The sequence below is a fragment of the Salmo salar genome, chromosome ssa13, assembly GCF_905237065.1.
Source record: "Salmo salar chromosome ssa13, Ssal_v3.1, whole genome shotgun sequence".
Lineage (NCBI taxonomy): Eukaryota > Metazoa > Chordata > Actinopteri > Salmoniformes > Salmonidae > Salmo > Salmo salar.
The window spans coordinates 89,072,640-89,093,772 of NC_059454.1; the positions used below are offsets into that span (position 1 = coordinate 89,072,640).

The following is a 21,133-nucleotide window of genomic DNA, read 5'->3' on the forward strand; positions in this document are numbered from 1 at the left end:
GAGTATGATAGCAACCTCACCCTACAACTAATGTATCACTCCTCATTGCCCAGACTATATTTCCACATCTCGGTGTGATTCAGCACTGGCTCAGGTTATCACCGAGCTTCAGCTCCAGTTTCAGCTCCTTCACACCTGAGCAGCTTAACCACAGAGAGAGCCCAGCTGAGAGCACAGCCTCTGAGGTGGGAAGGGAAGGAGTGAAGGGTGGATGGATGGGTGACGGCGCTCTGTTTGTCCTCTCCTGCTCTCCGTCCCCATGCCTTTTCTGTATTGACATACACTACAATCAGAAAGTATTCAGACCCCTTCACTTTTTCCACATTTTGTTACGTTACAGCCTTATTCTGAAGTTGATGAAATAGTTTTTCACCCCCTCATCAATCTACACACAATACCCCACAATGACAAAGCAAAAACAGGTTTGTATAAATGTTGGCAATTTTATACAATTTTTAAATCTGAAATATTACATTTACATAAGTATTCAGACCCTTTACTCAGTACTTTGTTGAAGCACCTCTGGCAGCGATTACAGCCTTGAGTCTTCTTGGGTATGACGCTACAATCTTAGTTCACCTGTATTTGGGGAGTTTATCCCATTCTTCTCTGCAGATCCTCTCAAGCTCTGTCAGGTTGGATGGGGAGCGTTGCTGCACAGCTATTTTCAGGTCTCTCCAGAGATGTTAGATCGGGTTCAAGTCCGAGCTCTGGCTGGGCCACTCAAGGACATTCAGAGACTTGTCCCGAAACTACCTGCATTGTCTTTTCAGTGAGCTTAGGGTCGTTGGCATGTTGGAAAGTGAACCTTCGCCCACAGTCTGAGGTCCTGAGTGCTCTGGGGCAGGTTTTCATCAAGGATCTCTCTGTACTTTGCTCCGTTTATCTCTGAATTTAGATTCTCATAGCAAAGGCTCTGAATACTTTCTGTTTAATAAATGTGCAAAAATGTTAATCATTTTTATTTTTTTCGCTTTGTCATTATGGGGTATTGTGTATCGATTGATAAGGATTTTCTTTCATTTATTCCATTTTAGAATAAGGCTGTAACGTAACAAAATGTGGAAAAAGTCAAGGGGTCTGAATACTTTCCGAATGCACTGTAGATAGCTTTGTGTTTGTCTTGTATTTGTGTGTGTGGGTGTGTGTGCGTGTGCGTGTCTGTGTGTGTGTGTTTGTCTGAGTGTGTGTCTTTCCTTGCCTGGTGTTTGTTATTGTTTGGAGGGCCCTCATGATGCTCTGTCTGTGTGGCTATCTTGTTATCTATTCAAAGACAACCTGAGGCATCTTCCTTTTCCTAGTCCAGTCCTCAGCCAGAGGCACTCTGTAAGCCCCTCTATATAAACACAGCTAATCATAACAACAGACAGTGGGGACCGGAGCTGTGTGTTACCCCTATGACTGCCACCACCATGTTGCCTTGTTTGACTCTGCCACATTGTCTCTCTGTTGAATACAATGTACAGTTGAAGTCGGAAGTTTACATACACCTTAGCCAAATACATTTAAACTCAGTTTTTCATAATTCCTGACATTTAATCGTAGTAAAAATTCCCTGTTTTAGGTCAGTTAGGATCACCACTTTATTTTAGGAATGTAAAATGTCAGAATAATAGTAGAGAGAATGATATATTTCAGCTTTCCCAGTGGGTCAGGAGTTTACATACACTCAATTAGTATTTGGTAGCATTGCCTTTAAATTGTTTAACTTGGGTCAAACGTTTCAGCTAGCCTTCTACAAGCTTCCCACAATAAATTGGGTGAATTTTGGCCCATTCCTCCTGACAGAGCTGGTGTAACTGAGTCAGGTTTGTAGGCCTCCTTGCTCGCACACACTTTTTCAGTTCCGCCCAGAACATTTCTATGGGATTGAGGTCAGGGCTTTGTGATGGCCACTCCAATACCTTGACTTTGTTGTCCTTAAGCCATTTTGCCACAACTGTGGAAGTATGCTTGGGGTCATTGTCCATTTGGAAAACCCATTTGTGACCAAGCTTTAACTTCCTGACTGATGTCTTGAGATGTTGCTTCAATATATCCACATAATTTTCCTGCCTCATGATGCCATCTATTTTGTGAAGTGCACTAGTCCCTCCTGCAGCAAAGCACCCACGCATGATGCTGCCACCCCTGTGCTTCATGGTTGGGATGGTGTTCTTCGTCATGCAAGCCTCCCCCTTTTTCCTCCAAACATAACGATGATCATTATGGCCAAACAGTTCTATTTTTGTTTCATCAGACCAGAGGACATTTCTCCAAAAAGTACGATATTTGTCCCCATGTGCAGTTGCAAACCTTAGTCTGTCTTTTTTATGGCGGTTTTGGAGCAGTGGCTTCTTCCTTGCTGAGCGGCCTTTCAGGTTATGTCGATATAGGACTCGTTTTACTGTGGTTTAAGATACATTTGTACCTTTTTCCTCCAGCATCTTCACAATGTCCTTAGCTGTTGTTCTGGGATTGATTTGGACTTTTCGCACCAAAGTACCTTCATCTCTAGGAGACAGAACGCGTCTCCTTCCTGAGCTGTATGACGGATGCGTGGTTCCATGGTGTTTATACTTGCCTACTATTGTTTGTACAGATGAACATGGTGCCTTCAGGCGTTTGGAAATTGCTCCCAAGGATGAACCAGACTTGTGGAGGTCTACAATTATTTTTCTGAGGTCTTGGCTTATTTCATTTGATTTTCCATGATGTCAAGCAAAGAGGCACTGAGTTTGAAGGTAGGCCTTGAAATACATCCACAGGTACACCTCCAATTGACTCAAATTATGTCAATTAGCCTATCAGAAGCTGCTAAAGCCATGACATAATTTTCTGGAATTTTCCAAGCTGTTTAAAGGCACAGGCAACTTAGTGTATGTAAACTTCTGACCCACTGTAATTGTGATACAGTGAATTATAAGTGAAATAGTCTGTCTGTAAACAATTGTTGGAAAAATTACTTGTGTCATGCACAAAGTAGATGTCCTAACCGACTTGCCAAAACTATAGTTTGTTAACAAGAAATTTGTGGAATATTTGAAAAACAAGTTTTAATGACTCCAACCTAAGTGTATGTAAACGTCCGACTTCAACTGTATCTTTATTCACAAAGCTCTCAAATCGTCTGTTCTGTTGTCATGCAAATGGTTTTCAACTTCAAACTCCATGCCACAGTCATGGCAAACAAATAGTGTCTACCTCTAGAGAGCTGGAATTCTGAATAGTCAATCATCTGTAGCCTATGTATGTCAAACTATACTGTACTAGTTTACATTTTCCTTGTTTGTCTGAATGGCCAAATTATACATGGATATACAGTATGATCTCTGTTGAATGAAAAATGTAATATTGGTCTCCCTGATCTCTGTGGATGATTTGGGGATCCTATGGGACAGCCTCTGTGTCATTGTACAGCAGCAGTAAACGTCAGCTTTCACTGCCTGCCTGCCTTCACCTCTCAGAGGAAACGACTGTAAGTTATGTGTGGGAATGTTTTCACTGAAAACAGTAGTGGAATAACCCATAAAACAAAGTGGAAAGTGTGTGTGTGTGTTTTCCAGTATAGCTCTTCCCCTGCCTCCCTATCAATTGATAATAATCTTTACTTGCATAAATGTTATTAGGAGCATTTGGCCTTAAATCATAAGGCATTAAAAATGTGTTCTATAGCTGCCTCCGTATGTTGAAGCAGACCCTTCGTTTTTACCCCTTCTGAGTGATACTTCTTCATCCCTCTTTTACAGTGCATTCAGAAAGTATTCAGACCCCTTGACTTTTCCACATTTTGTTACATTACAGCCTTATTCTAAAATGGATCATGGTTTTTGTGTTTCTCATCAATCTACACACAATACCCCATAATGATTAAGCAAAACAGTTTTTTAGAAATGTTTACAATTTTATTAAAATTTTTAATAATAATTATCACATTTACATAAGTATTCAGCCCCTTTACTCAGTACTTTGTTGAAACACCTTGGGCAGCGATTACAGCCTTGAGTCTGGGTATGACGCTACAAGCTTGGAACACCTGTATTTGGGGAGTTTATCCCATTCTTCTCTGCAGATCCTCTCAAGCTTTGTCAGGTTGGATGGGAGCGTTGCTGCACAGCTATTTTCAAGTCTCTCCAGAGATTTTCGATTGGGTTTAAGTCCGATTCAGAGACCTTCAGAGACTTGTCCCAAAGCCACTCCTGTGTTGTCTTGGCTGTGTGCTTAGGGTCGTTGTCCTGTTGGAAGGTGAACCTTCGCCCCAGTCTGAGGTCCTAAGCACTCTGTAGCAGGTTTTCATCAAGAATCTCTATGTACTTTGCTCCATTCATCTTTCCCTCCATTTGTCTTTACCTCAATCCTGACCAGTTTCCCAGTCCCTGCCGCTGAAAAACATCCCCACAGCATGATGCTGCCACCATCATGCTTCACTGTAGGGATTGTGCCAGGTTTCCTCCAGATATTACGCATGGCATAATGGTCTGGGGCTGTTTTTCATGGTTTGGGCTAGGCCCCTTAGTTCCAGTGAAGGGAAATCTTAACGCTACTGCATACAATGACATTCTAGACAATCTTCTGCTTCCAACTTTGTGGCAACAGTTTGGGGAAGGCCCTTTCCTGTTTCAGAATGACAATGCCTACGTGCACAAAGCGAGGGCCATACAGAAATGGTTTGTTGATCGGTGTGGAAGAACTTGACTGGCCTGCACAGAGCCCTGACTTCAACTCCACCGAACACCTTTGGGATGAATTGGAACACAGACTGCGAGCCAGGCCTAATCGCCCAACATCAGTGCCCGACCTCACTAATGCTCTTGTGGCTGAATGGAAGCAAGTCCCTGCAGCAATGTTCCAACATCTAGTAGAAAGCCTTCCCAGAAGAGTGGAGCATGTTATAGCGGCAAAGGGTGGACCAACTCCATATTAATGCCCATGATTTTGGAATGAGATGTTTGACGAGCTGGTGTCCACATCCATGTAGTGTATGTGATATACAGTGTGAGAAGGCATTACGCTATAGGAAATGAACAGAGAGAGGGGCCAGGCCTGAGAACTCTTTCTTTGCTGCTCTATTCAAATTATGTAATGCCAGATTTTCTTCTTCCACTGTACGCTGCCAACGCCCTCTCCTAATCCTCATTCCTATCTCTCTCTCTCTCTCTCTCTCTCTCTCTCTCTCTCTCTCTCTCTCTCTCTCCTGCTCTCCTCACTCACTCTCAATCCCTCTCTCAATCCCTCTCTCTCTCTATCCCTTTCTCTCTTCTTCTCCCACCTATCTCTCTCAATTTATTTTATTTCCATCACTCTGGTTCTCTCATCCTCCGTTGGTTCGTTGGTTGGATGTGAGTTGTGCTGGTGTAGAAGGGCATGAGTGGAGGAGATGAAAGCGTGGGTTACACAACCCTTTTAGCTAGCTTTAATGTGTCTCATCCCTTTACGACGGTGCACACATCACATCACAAGGATTAGGGTGTCAGGAAGACCAGACAGACAGGGGCTGACGAGCCGCATAGGGGATTCGCCATGGCTCATCTACACGTACGCAACACACACATGAACACACGCACACACGCACACATGCACGCACACACCCTGGTATGGCAAAGGAGAAATCAACAAGAATCCAGTCTCAGATGTATGGGTCATGTTATAAGCCCCACATATATCCACTCATCACTTTCTGGAGGAGAGCTTGTCCTTTGCTGTCACAGTGTGAATGACTTGAACCCAATATAGCCTTTTCACTGTGCTGACGTTCAAATAGATTTACAGATGTGTTTAGTACCAGCAAACCTATAATGAGGCCTAGTTTTAGCTTGTCTCTCAATTCTCTGACCCCCTCTCTCTGTGCAGAGAGAGAGAGAGAGAGAGAGAGAGAGAGAGAGAGAGAGAGAGAGAGAGAGAGAGAGAGAGAGAGAGAGAGAGAGAGAGAGAGAGAGAGAGAGAGAGAGAGAGAGAGAGAGAGAGAGAGAGAGAGAGAGAGAGAGAGAGAGAGAGAGAGAGATGCCAGTATAACCAGGGGCTTTGGCTGGGTGAGGGTGCACTGGTGCTCAGCTAAACGGCTTTCCAAACATCAGGTGGATTAATATATGTGTGTGCAGCATGTGTTTGCCATGGGACTGTCTTTTAGGAGAAGAGGAATGATTTATGAATAGGAATTCCTGTAGCGTCTAGAAACAAGTGGTGTTAGCAGTGTGTTTGTGGTGTATGTATTGCGGTGTATGTATTGTGGAGGCTCTGTGGGGGTATTTATGATTCTCAGCTAATCCATGTATGCTGATATGTACATACAGTACTCTTACCATATCTTTGTTTTATTGGATTTACCTCACCTCAGTTTACATGTTGGTGGATGGGCTTAATGCCTGCTGGTTTGCCCTGGTGTGTGTGTGGAGCAGCTGCATCTCCTGAAGCGCTCTCTCTCTCTCTCTCTCTCCCGAGAGCCCAGTGCAGAGAGAGATAGCATGGAGGAGGAAAAGAGAAGGATCAAGGCAGGGAGGCTGGGGGAGGCTGGGGGAGGGAGAGGTCAGTACAGAGATTGTGAGAAAGCGAGGATTGGAGCTCCATTGGGATTAGAACACATCTGAATCCAAAGGGGAAGGAAGGTGAGGTATGGTATCCATATATGCAGGTTTTTCTCATCTCCAAGCCCTGGGATATTTTAGTCTAAGCAGTCAGGGTTAGGTCTGAGTTTAAATTAATGTATTTGAAGCACTGAAAGCACCCCTACCACAGACAGTTGAGTTGAGATTTGTCAGTGTTTTTTGTTCTCTGCTAGGAATATGTGCTCTGCCAGTGTCCTAATCATCCCAGCAAGATTGCTGCCATCATATAACACTCTGAAAGCATAGTACAACCTATAATATCAGGGTATGCACTGCATGCACATCATCTCTCTCTCTCTTCCTCACTTCCTCCCTCCTCCCCTCCCTGGACTTCCTCTGTGGTGTGGTGTGGTGTGGTGTGGTGATGACCGGCATCGGGCATAACACACCACAGAGAGCAGCCTCCCTGGTAACCACAGCGCCCAGCCAGAGAGTTGTCTCCAGGGAGCATCATTAGAGAACCATGCTTCCCTGCTCATGCTCTGTTTATGAAATCACATGCTGACCAAGGCTTATTTCTCTGCTTATGCTGAATAAACAAAATAATAAGGTTTACCGACATTGACTTATAAAATGTGCAGTTTACATGAATATTGCATATAAATCTTGTAGATTATACCTAATTATGTAACTACAGAAAAATACTAGAGTGGTGTCATTTACATAGTTGGTGAAATATTGTGTTGTTTACATAGTTGGTGAAATATCCAACTCTGCAGTTTTTGTTGCAAAGAGAATCATCAGAATGTTTGTTTTAGTACTGCCCATATGTAGCTTGTCTTTGGTCGCAGGTACGGCTGAATAATTGCAACATTTGGTTGGAGCTAAGTCTTAAAGTAATGATGGACTGTTGTTTCTCTTTGATTATTTGAGCTGTTCTTGCCATAATATGGACTTGGTCTTTTACCAAATAGAGCTATCTTCTGTATACCACCCCTACCTTGTCACAACACAATTTATTCGCTCAAACGCATTAAGAAGGAAAGAAATTCCACAAATTAACTTTTAACAAGGCACGCCTGTTAATTGAAATGCATTCCAGGTGGACTACCTCATGAAGCTGGTTGAGTGAATGCCAAGAGTGTGCAAAGCTGTCATCAAGGGAAAAGGTGGCTACCGGGCACGATGGCATGTGCCTGTAATCCAAGTCACTGGGAGGCTGAGGTTGGTGAATCAAGTGAGCTGAGGAGCTCTGTGCTGCAGCACGCTATGTCGAACGGGTGTCCGTGCTAAGTTCGGTATCGATATGGTGATCCTGAGGGAGCCCGGGACCACCAGGTTGTCTAAGGGCCTTCCTTGTGGCTCAGTTGGTAGAGCATGGTGTTTGCATCGCCAGGGTTGTGGGTTCGTTTCCCACGGGGGGCCAGTCCAAAAAAAAAAAATGCATGAAATGAAATGTATGTATTCACTACTGTAAGTCGCTCTGGATAAGAGCATCTGCTAAATGACTAAAAATGTAAATGTACTTTGAAGAATCTAAAATCTATTTTGATTTGTTTAACACTTTTTTGGTTGCTACATGATTCCATATGTGTTGTTTCATAGTTTTGATGTCTTCACTATTATTCTACAATGTAGAAAATTGTAAAAATAAAGGAAAACCCTTGATAAGTAGGTGTGTCCAAACTTTTGACTGGTACTGTATATATTTCAAATAATATACAGTGCATTTGGAAAGTATTCAGGCCCCTTCCCTTTTTACACATTTTGTTACATTACAGCCTTATTCTAAAAGGTATTAAATAAAACATTTTCCTCATCAATCTACACAACAACAAAGCGAAAACAGGTTTTTAGAAATGTTTGCAAATGTATAAAAATACAAAAAACGAATACCTGATTTATGAGACTTGAATTTGCATGTTGTTTCCAATGATCATCTCGAGATGTTTCTACAACTTGATTGGAGTCCACCTGTGGTAAATTCAATTGATTAGACATGATTTGGAAAGGCACACACCTGTCTATATAAGGTCCCACTGTGCATGTCAGAGCAAAACCCAAGCCATGAGGTCGAAGTAATTGCCCATAGAGCTCCAAGACAGGATTGTGTTGACACACAGATCTGGGGAAGGGTACAAACATTTTTCTGCAGCATTGAAGGTCCCCAAGAACACAGTGGCCTCCATCATTCTTAAATGGAAGAAATTTGGAACCACCAAGACTCTTCCTAGAGCTCGCCACCTGGCCAAACTAAGCAATCGGGGGAGAAGGGCATTGGTCAGGGAGGTGACCAAGAACCTGATGGTCACTCTGACAGAACTCCAGAGTTCCTCTGGGGAGATGGGAGAACCTTCCAAAAGAACAATCATCTCTGCGGCAATCCACCAATCAGGCCATTATGGTAGCCAGACGAAAGCCACTCCTCAGTTAAAGACACATGACAGCCAGATTGGAGTTTGTCAAAAGGCACCTAAAGGACTCTCAGACCATGAGAAAAAAGATTCGATGGTCTGATGAAACCAACATTGAAATATTTGGCCTGAATGCCATGCGTCACGTCTGGAGGAAACCTGTCACCAACCCTACGCTAAAGCATAGAGGTGGCAACATCATGCTGTGGGGATGTTTTTCAGCGGCATGGACTGGGAGACTTGTCAGGATCGAGGGAAAGATGAACAGAGCAAAGTACAGAGAGATCCTTGATGAAAACCTGCTCCACAGCGCTCAGATTGGGGCAACGGTTTCACCTTCCAACAGGACAATGACCCTAAGCACACGGCTAAGACAACGCAGGTGTAGCTTCGGGACAAGTCTTTGAATGTACGAGTGGCCCAGCCAGAGCCCGGACTTGAACCCAATCTAACATCTCTGGAGACACCTGAAAATAGCTGTGCGGCGATGCTCCCCGTCTAACCTGACAGAGCTTGAGAGGATCTACAGAGAAGAATGGGATAAACTCCCCAAATACAGGTGTGCCAAGCTTGTAGCGTCATACCCAAGAGGCTGTAATCACTGCTAAAGGTGCTTCAACGAGGTACTGAGTAAAGGGTGTGAATACTTGTGTAAATGTGATATTTCTGTTTTTAAATTTTTTTATACACTTGCCCAAAAATCAAAAAACATGTTTTTGCTTTTACAGTATGGGGTATTGTGTGTAGATTGATGAGGGGAAAAAAATAATTTGATCAATTTTAGAATAAGGCTGCAACGTAACAAAATGTGGAAAAAGTCAAGGAGTCAGAATACTTTCCGAATGCACTGTATATATTTACAAAATATATATATGGGTATTGAAAATGATGCAGACAATTACACTGATAGGTCACAAAAAAGCTGATCTACCCTCAACAACAAAAAATGGAGAGAAAAAAGAAATAAATATTGTGTTAATTCTAAGCATCCAAAATGTGGGTTTTTGTAGCTCTAGTTTCAACATACTGTAGTTCTCTGACTTTCACCATGGCACGGCCTTGCCAACTCATCTGTGTTATGCCATAAAATGAAGTGGCCAAGCTGTAAAGTATAGTATAGGCTGTGATTTATGTAGCTTAATGTACAGTACATGTGTATTTGCAGTAGAGGGGTAACTTTAGTGCTCTCTGAGGGAGGAAGCAGGCCGGCTCTGCTGAGAGAAATACTGTGAAGGGAGAGTTTGTTTGGCCAAGACGTGTCATACTGTACCTAATGCAGTCTCTACATCCCTACAGGACATGGGTTTGATGTCTCAGTACCCCTGTAGTTTAGGCTCAGGACCCTTTTATGTAGGAAGAGGTAGGGGGTACAGTGTATGGAGGGGAAGTGGGGGGTATAGTATGTGGTGAAGTTTCGGGGGGCCCAGGGTTGAAACATTTCTCTCTTGGCCAAAGTGCTTTCCTGCTGGCCCCGGCTGCCTCTCCACAACCCTCCAATCAAAATACAGGGTTTATTTATTTAAACTGAGGTGCCAAGTCTGTCAAAAAGTCTACCCACTGGTCAAGCAGAGCAGACACCCAGTTCCCCAGTCCTCAAGTCCTGATGAAAACAGTTTTGCAGGGGAAAATAAACACTGGCAGATCAATGGGTCGTGTGTGTGTGTGTGCGTGCATGTGCGCAAGCTTGTGTGTCTCTCTCTGTGTTTGACTGGGTGGGGATGTTAATGTGGAGTTGTACAGCTAGTTTTGAGAGCAGTAGATTGGCCACTGATTGCTTTGGGCTCTAGTTCAATCAGGCTGTGAGGAACCCTTTTCCCTCCCCCTCCTTGAGTTATTTGGCAGTATGACCGGTGGCACCATGTCAGCATCAACTGGTGCAGCACACAGTCATGCAGGGAGGCCATCTGCTAGTGGGACACACGATGGTACTGGAACATGGTATGCTATAGACACAAGGAAAACACTAGGAAGACACAGGGAAGACACAGGGAACAGTACACTATAGACACAGTGAAGACACAGGGAACAGTACACTATAGACACAGGGAAGACACAGGAAACAGTACACTGTAGACACAGGGAAGACAGCCTCTCCATTCCCTGTTGTTGAAGTGTCAGTGCTTTTAACTAACAAGGTGGTAAAATGAGGTTATTATAACATAGCTAGTTGAGAACAGAATATGTTCCTCTGGCAAGTTATCACCTCTCTATTTAAGGTCTGGTGAAGTCACCTTAAATGGCAGCTTGGTTGACAGCAGGGTACACTAGATTAATGTTAATGTTTTACTGTATTACAAAATCAACTCCATATAGTTGGACAAAGACTGTAATGTAATTGGTCCATAGTGGCCGATATCTGTTATCTCCACAGACTGGAAGAGGATAGATAGTGTACACAAACTTCTGCTTGATGGGCCAAATGGTTCCGCCCTAACGTTCTTTGAGGTCTCTATCAAGTGTTGCATGACCAGCAGGTGTGTGTGTGTGTGTTCTGTAATATGTATGTATTTATATTGGCCTCCTTGCCCAGCGTGTGCACTGGGGGGAAGCTCACTCATTTCTAACGGAATCTCAGTGTGGCTGGCTGCCCATTGTATGACAAGGCTGTCTGAGGTAGTGACAGGTGCTCAACTAGACTCCTGGCCCTAAACCCAGGCTCTGCTCACCATCACACAGTCACACTCTAGGTGGATGGAGAACCACAACTACTATTGTCAGCCGCTGTCTTTTAACCTACAACTTACTGTAATTATAAAGTATTCCAACTTGGAGTGATAGCCTAATTGAAACAAGGATGAGAGGAGGTAGTGTCAAGTTTTTCTAATCATACCTACAAAGACATGACCAAACAGTTTTAACAAAATGGTGCAACCAGTTTCACAGAAGGTCGGCATTAACCGGAAAAGGATAGAGAAGACAAAATGGAGGGAAGAGGCAGGATTAGGGTGGGCTGTGGTTAGTGGTTAGGTTACCCCGGGCCCCTCTGGCTAACACATGCTCTGATGTATTGGGATGATGAGGGACTGTGCTTTGTGGTGTGTGCCCCTGTCTGCAGGGCTACAGTGTGCCCTGTCTGTCTGTTGAGAGGATTACTGCTGCAGTGACTATGCTCCGGCTCTATCCTCAGGCTGGGAGTGAAGAGGAGAGAAAGAGAGGCTCCATCGGGCCCAGCAGTCAGATGGAATCAAATCCAGGGTTAAGACACCGTGTCCAGGGGGCTCCGCCTTTGAAGTGGGCTGTGGGATTCTGCTCTGGAGCGAGGGATCAGATGGAGAGAGGGCGAGGGAGAAAGTAGGAGGTGCAGGGTTCAGCTCAACGGACAGGCCTGCAGGCTAGCTGGGATAGCTTAAATATGTTAGCGCTCCTTGCAGAACACAGAGCTCCACTAATGCACAGTCACTGAGCTCTCCCTCTGCTCCCATTCCATCGGTCTTCCTCTCTGTTTCTCTGTCTCTCTCTCTCTCCCTCTCCCTTTCTTTCTCCCTCCCCGTCAACCCTCTCCCTCATTCTCTCCCCCTATATCTCCCTCTCTATTTCTGCATGCCAGTAGAAGTTGTAGTATGGAGCCTGCGGATTTGGAGGATTTAAGAGTAGAAAGTGGTGTCAGGTACACTGGTTCAAGGAAGGAGACTGTCAGGATTACTTTACGAAAATACTGCAGAGGAGGAATTACATGGGGCTGATGGATGAGAGGGAGAGGCAATGTAATGTAAGGAAGAGGGAGGATGTGGAGAAGAGTGAGAAAGAGAGGGAGAAAACTAGTTTAGCAGATTGTTGTGTGTGTGTGTGTGTGTGTGTGTGTGTGTGTGTGTGTGTGTGTGTGTGTGTGTGTGTGTGTGTGTGTGTGTGTGTGTGTGTGTGTGTGTGTATTATCCTGCAAAATCACCTAATGTTCTTAGCAACTAAAAGTAACTGTCCAGTGAAAATCTAACTTTTAAAAGTTAATATTTTGTTAATAATGTTGTTTACTCACCTTCCGGGTGGCACAGTGGTCTAAGGCACTGCATCGCAGTGCTAGTTGTGCCACACGAGATTCTGGATTCGAGCCCAGGCTCTGTCGCAGCTGGCTGCGACCGGGAGGTCCATGGTGCGACGCACAATTGGCCCAGCGTCGTCCGGGTTAGGGAGGGTTTGGCCGGCAGGGATATCCTTGTCTCATCGCGCACTAGTGACTCCTGTGGCGGGCAGTGCACGCTGACCAGGCACGCTGACCAGGTCGCCAGGTGTACGGTGTTTCCTCTGACACATTGGTGCGGCTGGCTTCCGGGTTGGATGTGTGTTGTGTCAAGAAGCAGTGCGGCTAGGTTGGGTTGTGTTTCGGAGGACGCATTGGCTCTCGACCTTCGCCTCTCCCGAGTCCGTACGGGAGTTGCAGCGATGAGACAAGACTGTAACTAGTACCAATTGGAAACCACGAAATTGGGGAGAAAAAGGGGTATTTTTTAAATGTTTTATGTTGCTTACTCATCCTATACTCGTATTTTCGGCTAAAACATACATTTGAGAAAACTCACTTCAAAAACCCCATCTCCAACAGACCATTTAAAAAATGCTTAAAGGATGATGTCATCCTTCTGAGGAGGATGAGCTGGCCAATCAGCAGTCTACTCTCATTAATATTTTGAATGACCGGTTTGCCCAAACCATTCTGTTGTTGGGGTACACCCACACCATTCCAACACATAAAAGCTGTTTTCAACCTATTTAACTTCCATTTAATTCATATTGCAATTAATTATAGGTAATATTTCATAGATATCTGGAAACACTGAACAGTTACTTTAACAGCAATGCTTAAATCATCAGTTCCACCAGGTTGTTTGTGCGCTAACTAATCATGCTTTTACAACACTCCGAAGCTAGGAGACTCTTTACACAAAAAGGGAAGGGGAAAAGGGATACCTAGCAGTTGCACAACTTCCACATGTAACCCAACCCCTCTCAATCAGAGAGGTGCAGGGGGCTGCATTAATCGACATCATCGGCACTTGGGAAGCAGTTGTTGTTAGGGTTTTTTCCACCTTGCCGGCTCTGGGATTCAAACCAGCAACTTTTTGGTTACTTGCCCAAACACTCTTAACCGCTAGATTACCTAGAGTTCTCATGGTTCAGTTTTTGTTCCTGTCTCAAGTAAATGCAGCCATGTTTTTGTGTCCCACAAGGCATGCCTTTTATCATGCAACATGGGAACAGCTGTTTCTCATCAGGCCCCAGTCACTTAGCCAATCAGCCATCCAGCAAGTCAGTCAGTTGCAGGCCTGTAGACTGCCTGTAGTCAGCCAGTGTTCTCCCTGGTCGCTGGATCAGATCAGAGGGGCCGGGGTGATCACACGTGAGACCAAAAGAGTCAGCCCAAAATGTCACCAATTAGAGGGTCATCCCAATTTGTTCTCCCATGTCCACGCTGCTCATCAGGCATCTCACCCTCCAGCGAGGCGGTCTGCCTGAGAGGAGAGAGCTGGGGCCATCTGGGAGTGATTACCCATGTTGTACTTTCTCATTGTTTCTTGTTTGCTCTCTGTGAGGGTGAGCGCTGGGCTCTGCTCTCTCTCTCCCTGTTCTGTTGGCTGGGCTCCCCTGGCCTGGCCTGTTCACAATTTAATCCTGTGTTATTTATGACTGGTAATGTTGGACAGAGTTGGCTGGTACGCAGGCCAAATTAGCACAATTTAGCTGCTTCATCAGGAGCAGGAGTCTGCTCAGCGATACGTAAAGAGAGATGCAAAAATATTCCCCTCTCGTGCTCTCTATAGTTCTCTCGATCTCTGTCTCATTCTCTCTCTTTTGCTCTCATTTTCTCTCTCGTGCTCTCTAATTTTCTCTCTTTCTATTTCCCTCCCTCTTAATTTTCGATGGTTTCTATCCATCCATCCCCCTCTCCATCTCTCTCTTTGCCTCTCTCTAACCATCTCTGTCTTTGCCAGCTACATTCACTGCATCTTATCTTCTCCCATTTCCAATTTCAGCAGGGGCCCTGCTAGTGTGTCTAGACCTAAGATTACACCAGTGTACATTTTGAAGCATGTTGTGGGGTCTGGAGCCCTGTCCCACTAATCACATCTGTGTTCCTTGTGATGCTGCTGGGAGCTGGCAGCCAGAGGAGACAGGAAACTATTGTCTGTGGCCCATGACCGGAAAACTGACCATTCTGCCTGCCATTTTGGGGGAGATGGGAGTTTTCTTTGTCTTCAGTTCAGCCTGTGCCTCACATGTGGAGAGTTGAGGAATTGCGGTGGTAGTTTTCTATTTTCTCCCGGCATAGCTCAGTGTTCTCTGAGCTGAGTCTCTCCTGTCTGGGCTGGTTTGCGCTGCTGTGTGGTAGCAGCTCCCCGTCTTCATTACTGTCACAGCCATTAGGTCACACCGACAGGACTGACAGCCATGGTCTTCTAATATGACGTCTCAGCAGCTGTTCCCAATATCCCTCATTCCCTAAGTTAACATACAGTACCAGTCAAAAGTTTGGACACACCTACTCATTCAAGGGTTTTTCTTTATTTTTACTATTTTCTACATTGTAGAATAACATCAAAACTATGAAATAAACACATATGGAATAATGTAGTAACCAAAAAAGTGTTAAACAAATCAAAATATATTTTATATTTGAGATTCTTCAAAGTAGCCACCCTTTGCCTTGATGACAGCTTTGCACACTCTTGGCATTCTCTCAACCAGCTTCAAATTGAATGCTTTTCCAACAGTCTTGAAGGAGTTCCCACATATGCTGAGCACTTATTGGCTGCTTTTCCTGTGGTCCATCTCATTCCAAACCATCTCAATTGGGTTGAGGTCGGGTGATAGTGGAGGCCAGGTCATCTGATGCAACACTCTATCCTTCTTGGTCAAATAGACCGTACACAGTCCAGAGGTGTGTTGTGTCATTGCTCTGTGGAAAAACAAATGATAGTCCCACTATGCTGTGGTAGCCATGCTGGTTAACCTCTCTTGGGTAGGGGGCAGTATTTTCACGTCCGGATAAAAAACGTACCCGATTTAATCTGGTTATTACTCCTGCCTAGAAACTAGAATATGCAAATAATTGTTTGATTTGGATAGAAAACACCCTAAAGTTTCTAAAACTGTTTGAATGGTGTCTGTGAGTATAACAGAACTCATATGGCAGGCCAAAACCTGAGAAGATTCTATACAGGAAGTGCCCTCTCTGACCATTTCTTGGCCTTCTATAGCCTATTTATCAAAAACAGAGGATCTCTGCTGTAACGTGACATTTTATAAGGCTCCCATAGGCTCTCAGAAGGCGCCAGAATGGGGAATGATGACTCTGCAGTCCCTGGCTGAAAAACAGTAGCACATTTGGAAAGTGGTCGATCTGAGAACAATGACACGGGTGCGCGCATGCACGTGAAGACACAATTTCACCGTTTGGATAGGGACCTGAACGCACGGACAAAACAGAGGATATTTGAACATAACTATGGATTATTTTGAATCAAAACCACATTTGTGGTTGAAGTAGAAGTCCTGGGAGTGCATTCTGCCGAAGAACAGCAAAGGTAATCCAATTTTTCTTATAGTAATTCTGAGTTTAGTGAACGCCAAACTTGGTGGGTGTCAAATTAGCTAGCCCGTGATGGCGAGCTATCTACTCAGAATATTGCAAAATGTGCTTTTGCCGAAAAGCTATTTTAAAATCTGACACCGCGATTTCATAAAGGAGTTCTGTATCTATAATTCTTAAAATAATTGTTATGTTTTTTGTGAAGGTTTATCGTGAGTAATTTAGTAAATTCACCGGAGGTTTTCGGTATTTTTGCTAGTTCTGAACGTCACATGCTAATGTAAAAAGCTGGTTTTTTATATAAATATGAACTTGATTGAACAAAACATGCATGTATTGTATAACATAATGTCCTATGAGTGTCATCTGATTAAGATCATCAAAGGTTAGTGCTGCATTTAGCTGTGGTTTTGGTTTTTGTGACATTATATGCTAGCTTGAAAAATGGGTGTGTGATTATTTCTGGCTGGGTACTCTCCTGACATAATCTAATGTTTTGCTTTCATTGTAAAGCCTTTTTGAAATCGGACAACAGAGAATTTGACCTAGAAGAATCAATAGCAAAACATTCCAGTAAAAATGGTAAACAGCATTCCATTCAGTAGTCTCAGGTAAACACTCTGTTATTCAGTGGGACTCTAGCTAGTATAATTATGGTGTCACACATGTATTTGTCATCAGACTCCCGTGGCCACTAACAATATAGTATATTTTGACAGACCTACATAATTTTGCTGTACCGATAAGGTTGTAGCGTCGTAAGCAACATGAGTGAGTATGCAAATTCTATTCATACCCAAATGTCAGGCACTTCTGTGATTACTCTCATTTGCGTACATCGCTGGTGGTTTGCATAGATGGGCTTACATGGCTTTTACAACATGCATGCTCCCTTGATAACCACCAACTGTTAAATATGACTCTGTTAGACATTCTGGAAGACTCTAGAAAGTTTTTCGTGATGAGTTCATGTATAATTCATTTGTTAGCTGTAAGACATTATTCACTTTTGAGTGTGCACACAAATTCAACCTAGACAAATTCAACCTGTCTTACAATACAGTACAATGTAACATAATGTCATATTGTGTAATGAAATAAAATATAGTGCCTGGTACTGAAATGTAGGGTAATGCAATGTGCTGCAATGTAATCTATGCAGTGAAATGCAATGTAATGTAATCTGGTTGGGGAGACAGTGTTGATTAAATGCTGGCAGCGAGGGGACTGGGGAGAAAGGAGGGGGCATCATTAACTGTATTGGGAATAGATCCTGCCAGCTTGTAGTCCTAAAACCCGGAAATGAGTTACATCTGGTTTGTTCAGCCATTCCTATGGGGAAAATGAATGGGGAAAGATTAGGGTTTTGGGATAAACGCTGAAAATAAGTTCTGAGGTTAACACAGGCTTATGAGATCTTCTACATTTTGTTCTATGAGATAATATCAGTCAGTTAACATGACCTTTATGCATTATGAAGCCTGTATGTGCTTTTTTAAAATTAAGTAAACGCTTCAAAATTCACAAAGGGTGACGTTAACTGATGAAGATTATCTCATAGAACAAAACGTATAATTTCTCTTAGGCCTGTGTTTACCACATAACTTATTTTCGGTGTTTATCCAACAAGCATACAAAAACTCCATACATTTTCCTATAGGCTTTGTCCAATGAACCATAGCGGAGTTAGTGCCTACAAAAAGACACCATTACTATTGCTCTCTATAGAATGAAAAGAGCTGCGGAGAAGGGATGAAAAATGTCTCCAATTTATGAGAGCATGATGTCCCTCAGGGTGTAGTTGCTAACTCGCTGTACATTCATCCAGAACGGGCTGGGAAGACAATGACTGGGACTCTGGGATTGACTGAAACAGCCTGGACTGGGCTGAAATAGCTGCTCTATTTTTTCTACTCTTCTCCTTTCATATGAGTTCTGTTATACTCACAGACACCATTCAAAAAGTTTTAGAAACTTTGTGTTTTCTATCCAAATCTACTAATTATATGCATATACTAGTTACTGGGCAGGAGTAGTAAGCAGATTAAATCGGGTACGTTTTTTATCCGGACGGGCAAATACTGCCCCCTAGCCCCAACAGGTTAAACCTTTGAAGATGTTGAGTGTGTGTTTTTCACCTAGCTAGCTTGTTAATGGCTCTTGCAAAATATCCACCTATCTCTCTTGAAGTGTTTGATGGGCAAACATGCTATGGAAACATTAACTGGGGAGGTTGTATTTTGTTTGTGCTTACCTCACACTTCAAACAAAGTTCCTGGGAGTCGTAAATGGGAATGTGATGCAAATGTTTGCCTGTGTGTTTGTACGTTCCCTCAGGGCTGGGGTGGAGAGTGACAGTGGAGAGGCAGGTGGGAGAGAGCTAGTCTAATCAGACAGAGAGAGTGGTAGTCCTATACCACTAAAGCACATCAGGGATTTGGCCCAGCCCCCCGAGACCACTTAAACTATAGCATTATATCATGTCCAGATACCTCAAGATTCTGTGATGGACATGATTGACTGCCTCTGCTCAGACTTCAGATTTTTGTCGTTACACATCGAGAGTCTGGTCATAATAGTCTTGAATATTTGACACGTATACCCTGTCCATTGGTGCATTAGTGACATTTTTTTGGTGCCTTTTTTTTCTGTTTCATTTCGACTTGCAATATACCTGCAATGCTAACAGGCCATTAACCCCTCCTCTCTTCTGTTCCACAGTACTGCGTGATGACTTTAGACAGAACCCAGCGGATGTGATGGTGGCGGCGGGGGAACCTGCCGTACTGGAGTGCCAACCCCCCCGTGGGCATCCTGAGCCCACCATCTCATGGAGGAAAGACGGTACCAACATCAATGACAGGGATGAGCGCATCACGGTAAGACACAAGCTCTGTTAACCTCGGACCACACTCTCTGTGTAGAGCATACACTGCGCTGCGCTGGGCCTGCCCGTCACACCTACACACACACACACACACACACACACACACACACACACACACACACACACACACACACACACACACACACACACACACACACACGGCCCACTGCTTGCTGGTGGAACTCCAGGAAGATCAAAGTGTCTCTGTTGGCAGACGTGTGGCATAATGAAGAGAAACAAGTGCATCATCTATTTGACAAACATAATGAAATCATATTGCACTGTGGTTTGGCCAATCAATGTCTACTTGGAACAAAGGCTATCTGGGGAAGTGTGAAAAGGAATCAGGGGAGGGTGTGTGTGTGTATGCAAGCATGTTTGTTTGTTTGTTTGTCTGTATAGGGGACTTGTTAGTTGGGATCCAAGGCTTATCCTCCTCCGGATTGACAGTTAGTCTGTCTCTGAGGGATTGCAATGGACAGAGCAGCTCTCCTCCGCAGAGGGAGGGCTTTCTGAAGGAAATACAAAGGCTGCGTTGGCTTTGTATTTCCCTCTTTTCTCCTGATTTATGTCAAGGATATCATGAGGACCAACACCCATCTACCTACAGTAAATAAAATACGAAGTCAAAATCAACTAAGGTCTTGTAGTCTCAAGTCAGGGCAGCCATGTTGGCCCCAGTCCCTATAGCGTTTGTGGTTTTCCCTGGTGTACTGGCTTAGTGTGTAAACAGAAGGCCAGCTTGGTTTCTGCCTCATAGCTATAGTTCGGCTCATTGGACTAATGGGCCTGCAGATAAGACTGTTTCCTAATGAGTCCTCAGGCCCTGTAAACAGCACAGCGCTGGTGATGGAGTGTTGTGTTTGTACTCTGTTTCTAACACAACATCCACTCCCAAAGTTGTTGTTGTTTCTTAAACCACGGTGAGTTCTGGGGGTCTGTTGTGGCCAAGCTTGAAGTAATGGGGTGAAGGATGTTTGGGCGAAGGTTTTGAGTGGCCAGTGGTGCAGAGCAATGCATCAACAGGAGTACTTCTAGATCTATCTAGTACTTCTAGATAGAGTACTATACTGTGGCATAACATCATATAACATCCTATATTGACTGTAGTGGGGTCAGATTTGGTGGTGATGTGGCAGATGCATAAATAGAGGGGAACGCAGGAAAGGAAGGATGAGAGCGAGAGAGGGGGATAGGAGAGAGGTGGAGGACAGGAGTGATGTATTTGCTGGTGTTGTTGTGGGTCTGATATTGAGAGAGCTGGTAGTCCCATTCACCAATCTACCAGGTGTAAAACAGGGAAGGGACTCAGGGGGTATGCTAATTTGGTATAGAGCAGACCTAACTCACTCTATTAAATTAATAAAAACAGGAACATTTGGCTAGAAATTCAGAAGGAAATGATCTCAACATAGAAAAATGTCCTCCCGTGTGCTACCAATATCCCACTACTAGAATCCCCATAGTTAAATGAAGACAGCTTCTCTGTCCTAGAGGGGGAAGTCAATAATGTCCAGGCCCAGGGACATGTACTAGTCTGTGGTGACCTAAATGCCAGAACTGGACAATAACCTGATACCCTCAGCACACAGGGGGACAAATACCTACCTGGAGGTGACAGCATTCCCTCCCCCATATGCCCACCAAGGCACAACTATGACAACATAACCAATAAAAACAGCTCACAACTCTTGCAGCTCTGTCACATGCTGGGTATGTACATAGTCAATGGTAGGCTTCGAGGTGACTCGGTAGGTACACCTTCAGTATAGCTCATCTCTTGGCAGTA

At 44.0% G+C, this 21,133-nt stretch overlaps 1 protein-coding gene across 7 annotated transcripts in view; it reads left to right on the forward strand.

Moving 5' to 3' along the window:
- Positions 1-21,133, forward strand: part of LOC106568094 (roundabout homolog 1) — a 262,979-nt gene that overhangs the window by 199,360 nt on the left and 42,486 nt on the right. For all 7 annotated transcript variants that reach the window (XM_014138120.2, XM_014138123.2, XM_045692352.1 and 4 more), the window contains one exon: positions 19,179-19,336. In XM_014138120.2, the coding sequence (XP_013993595.1) occupies positions 19,179-19,336 (158 nt within the window). The remainder of the gene's footprint in view (positions 1-19,178; positions 19,337-21,133) is intronic.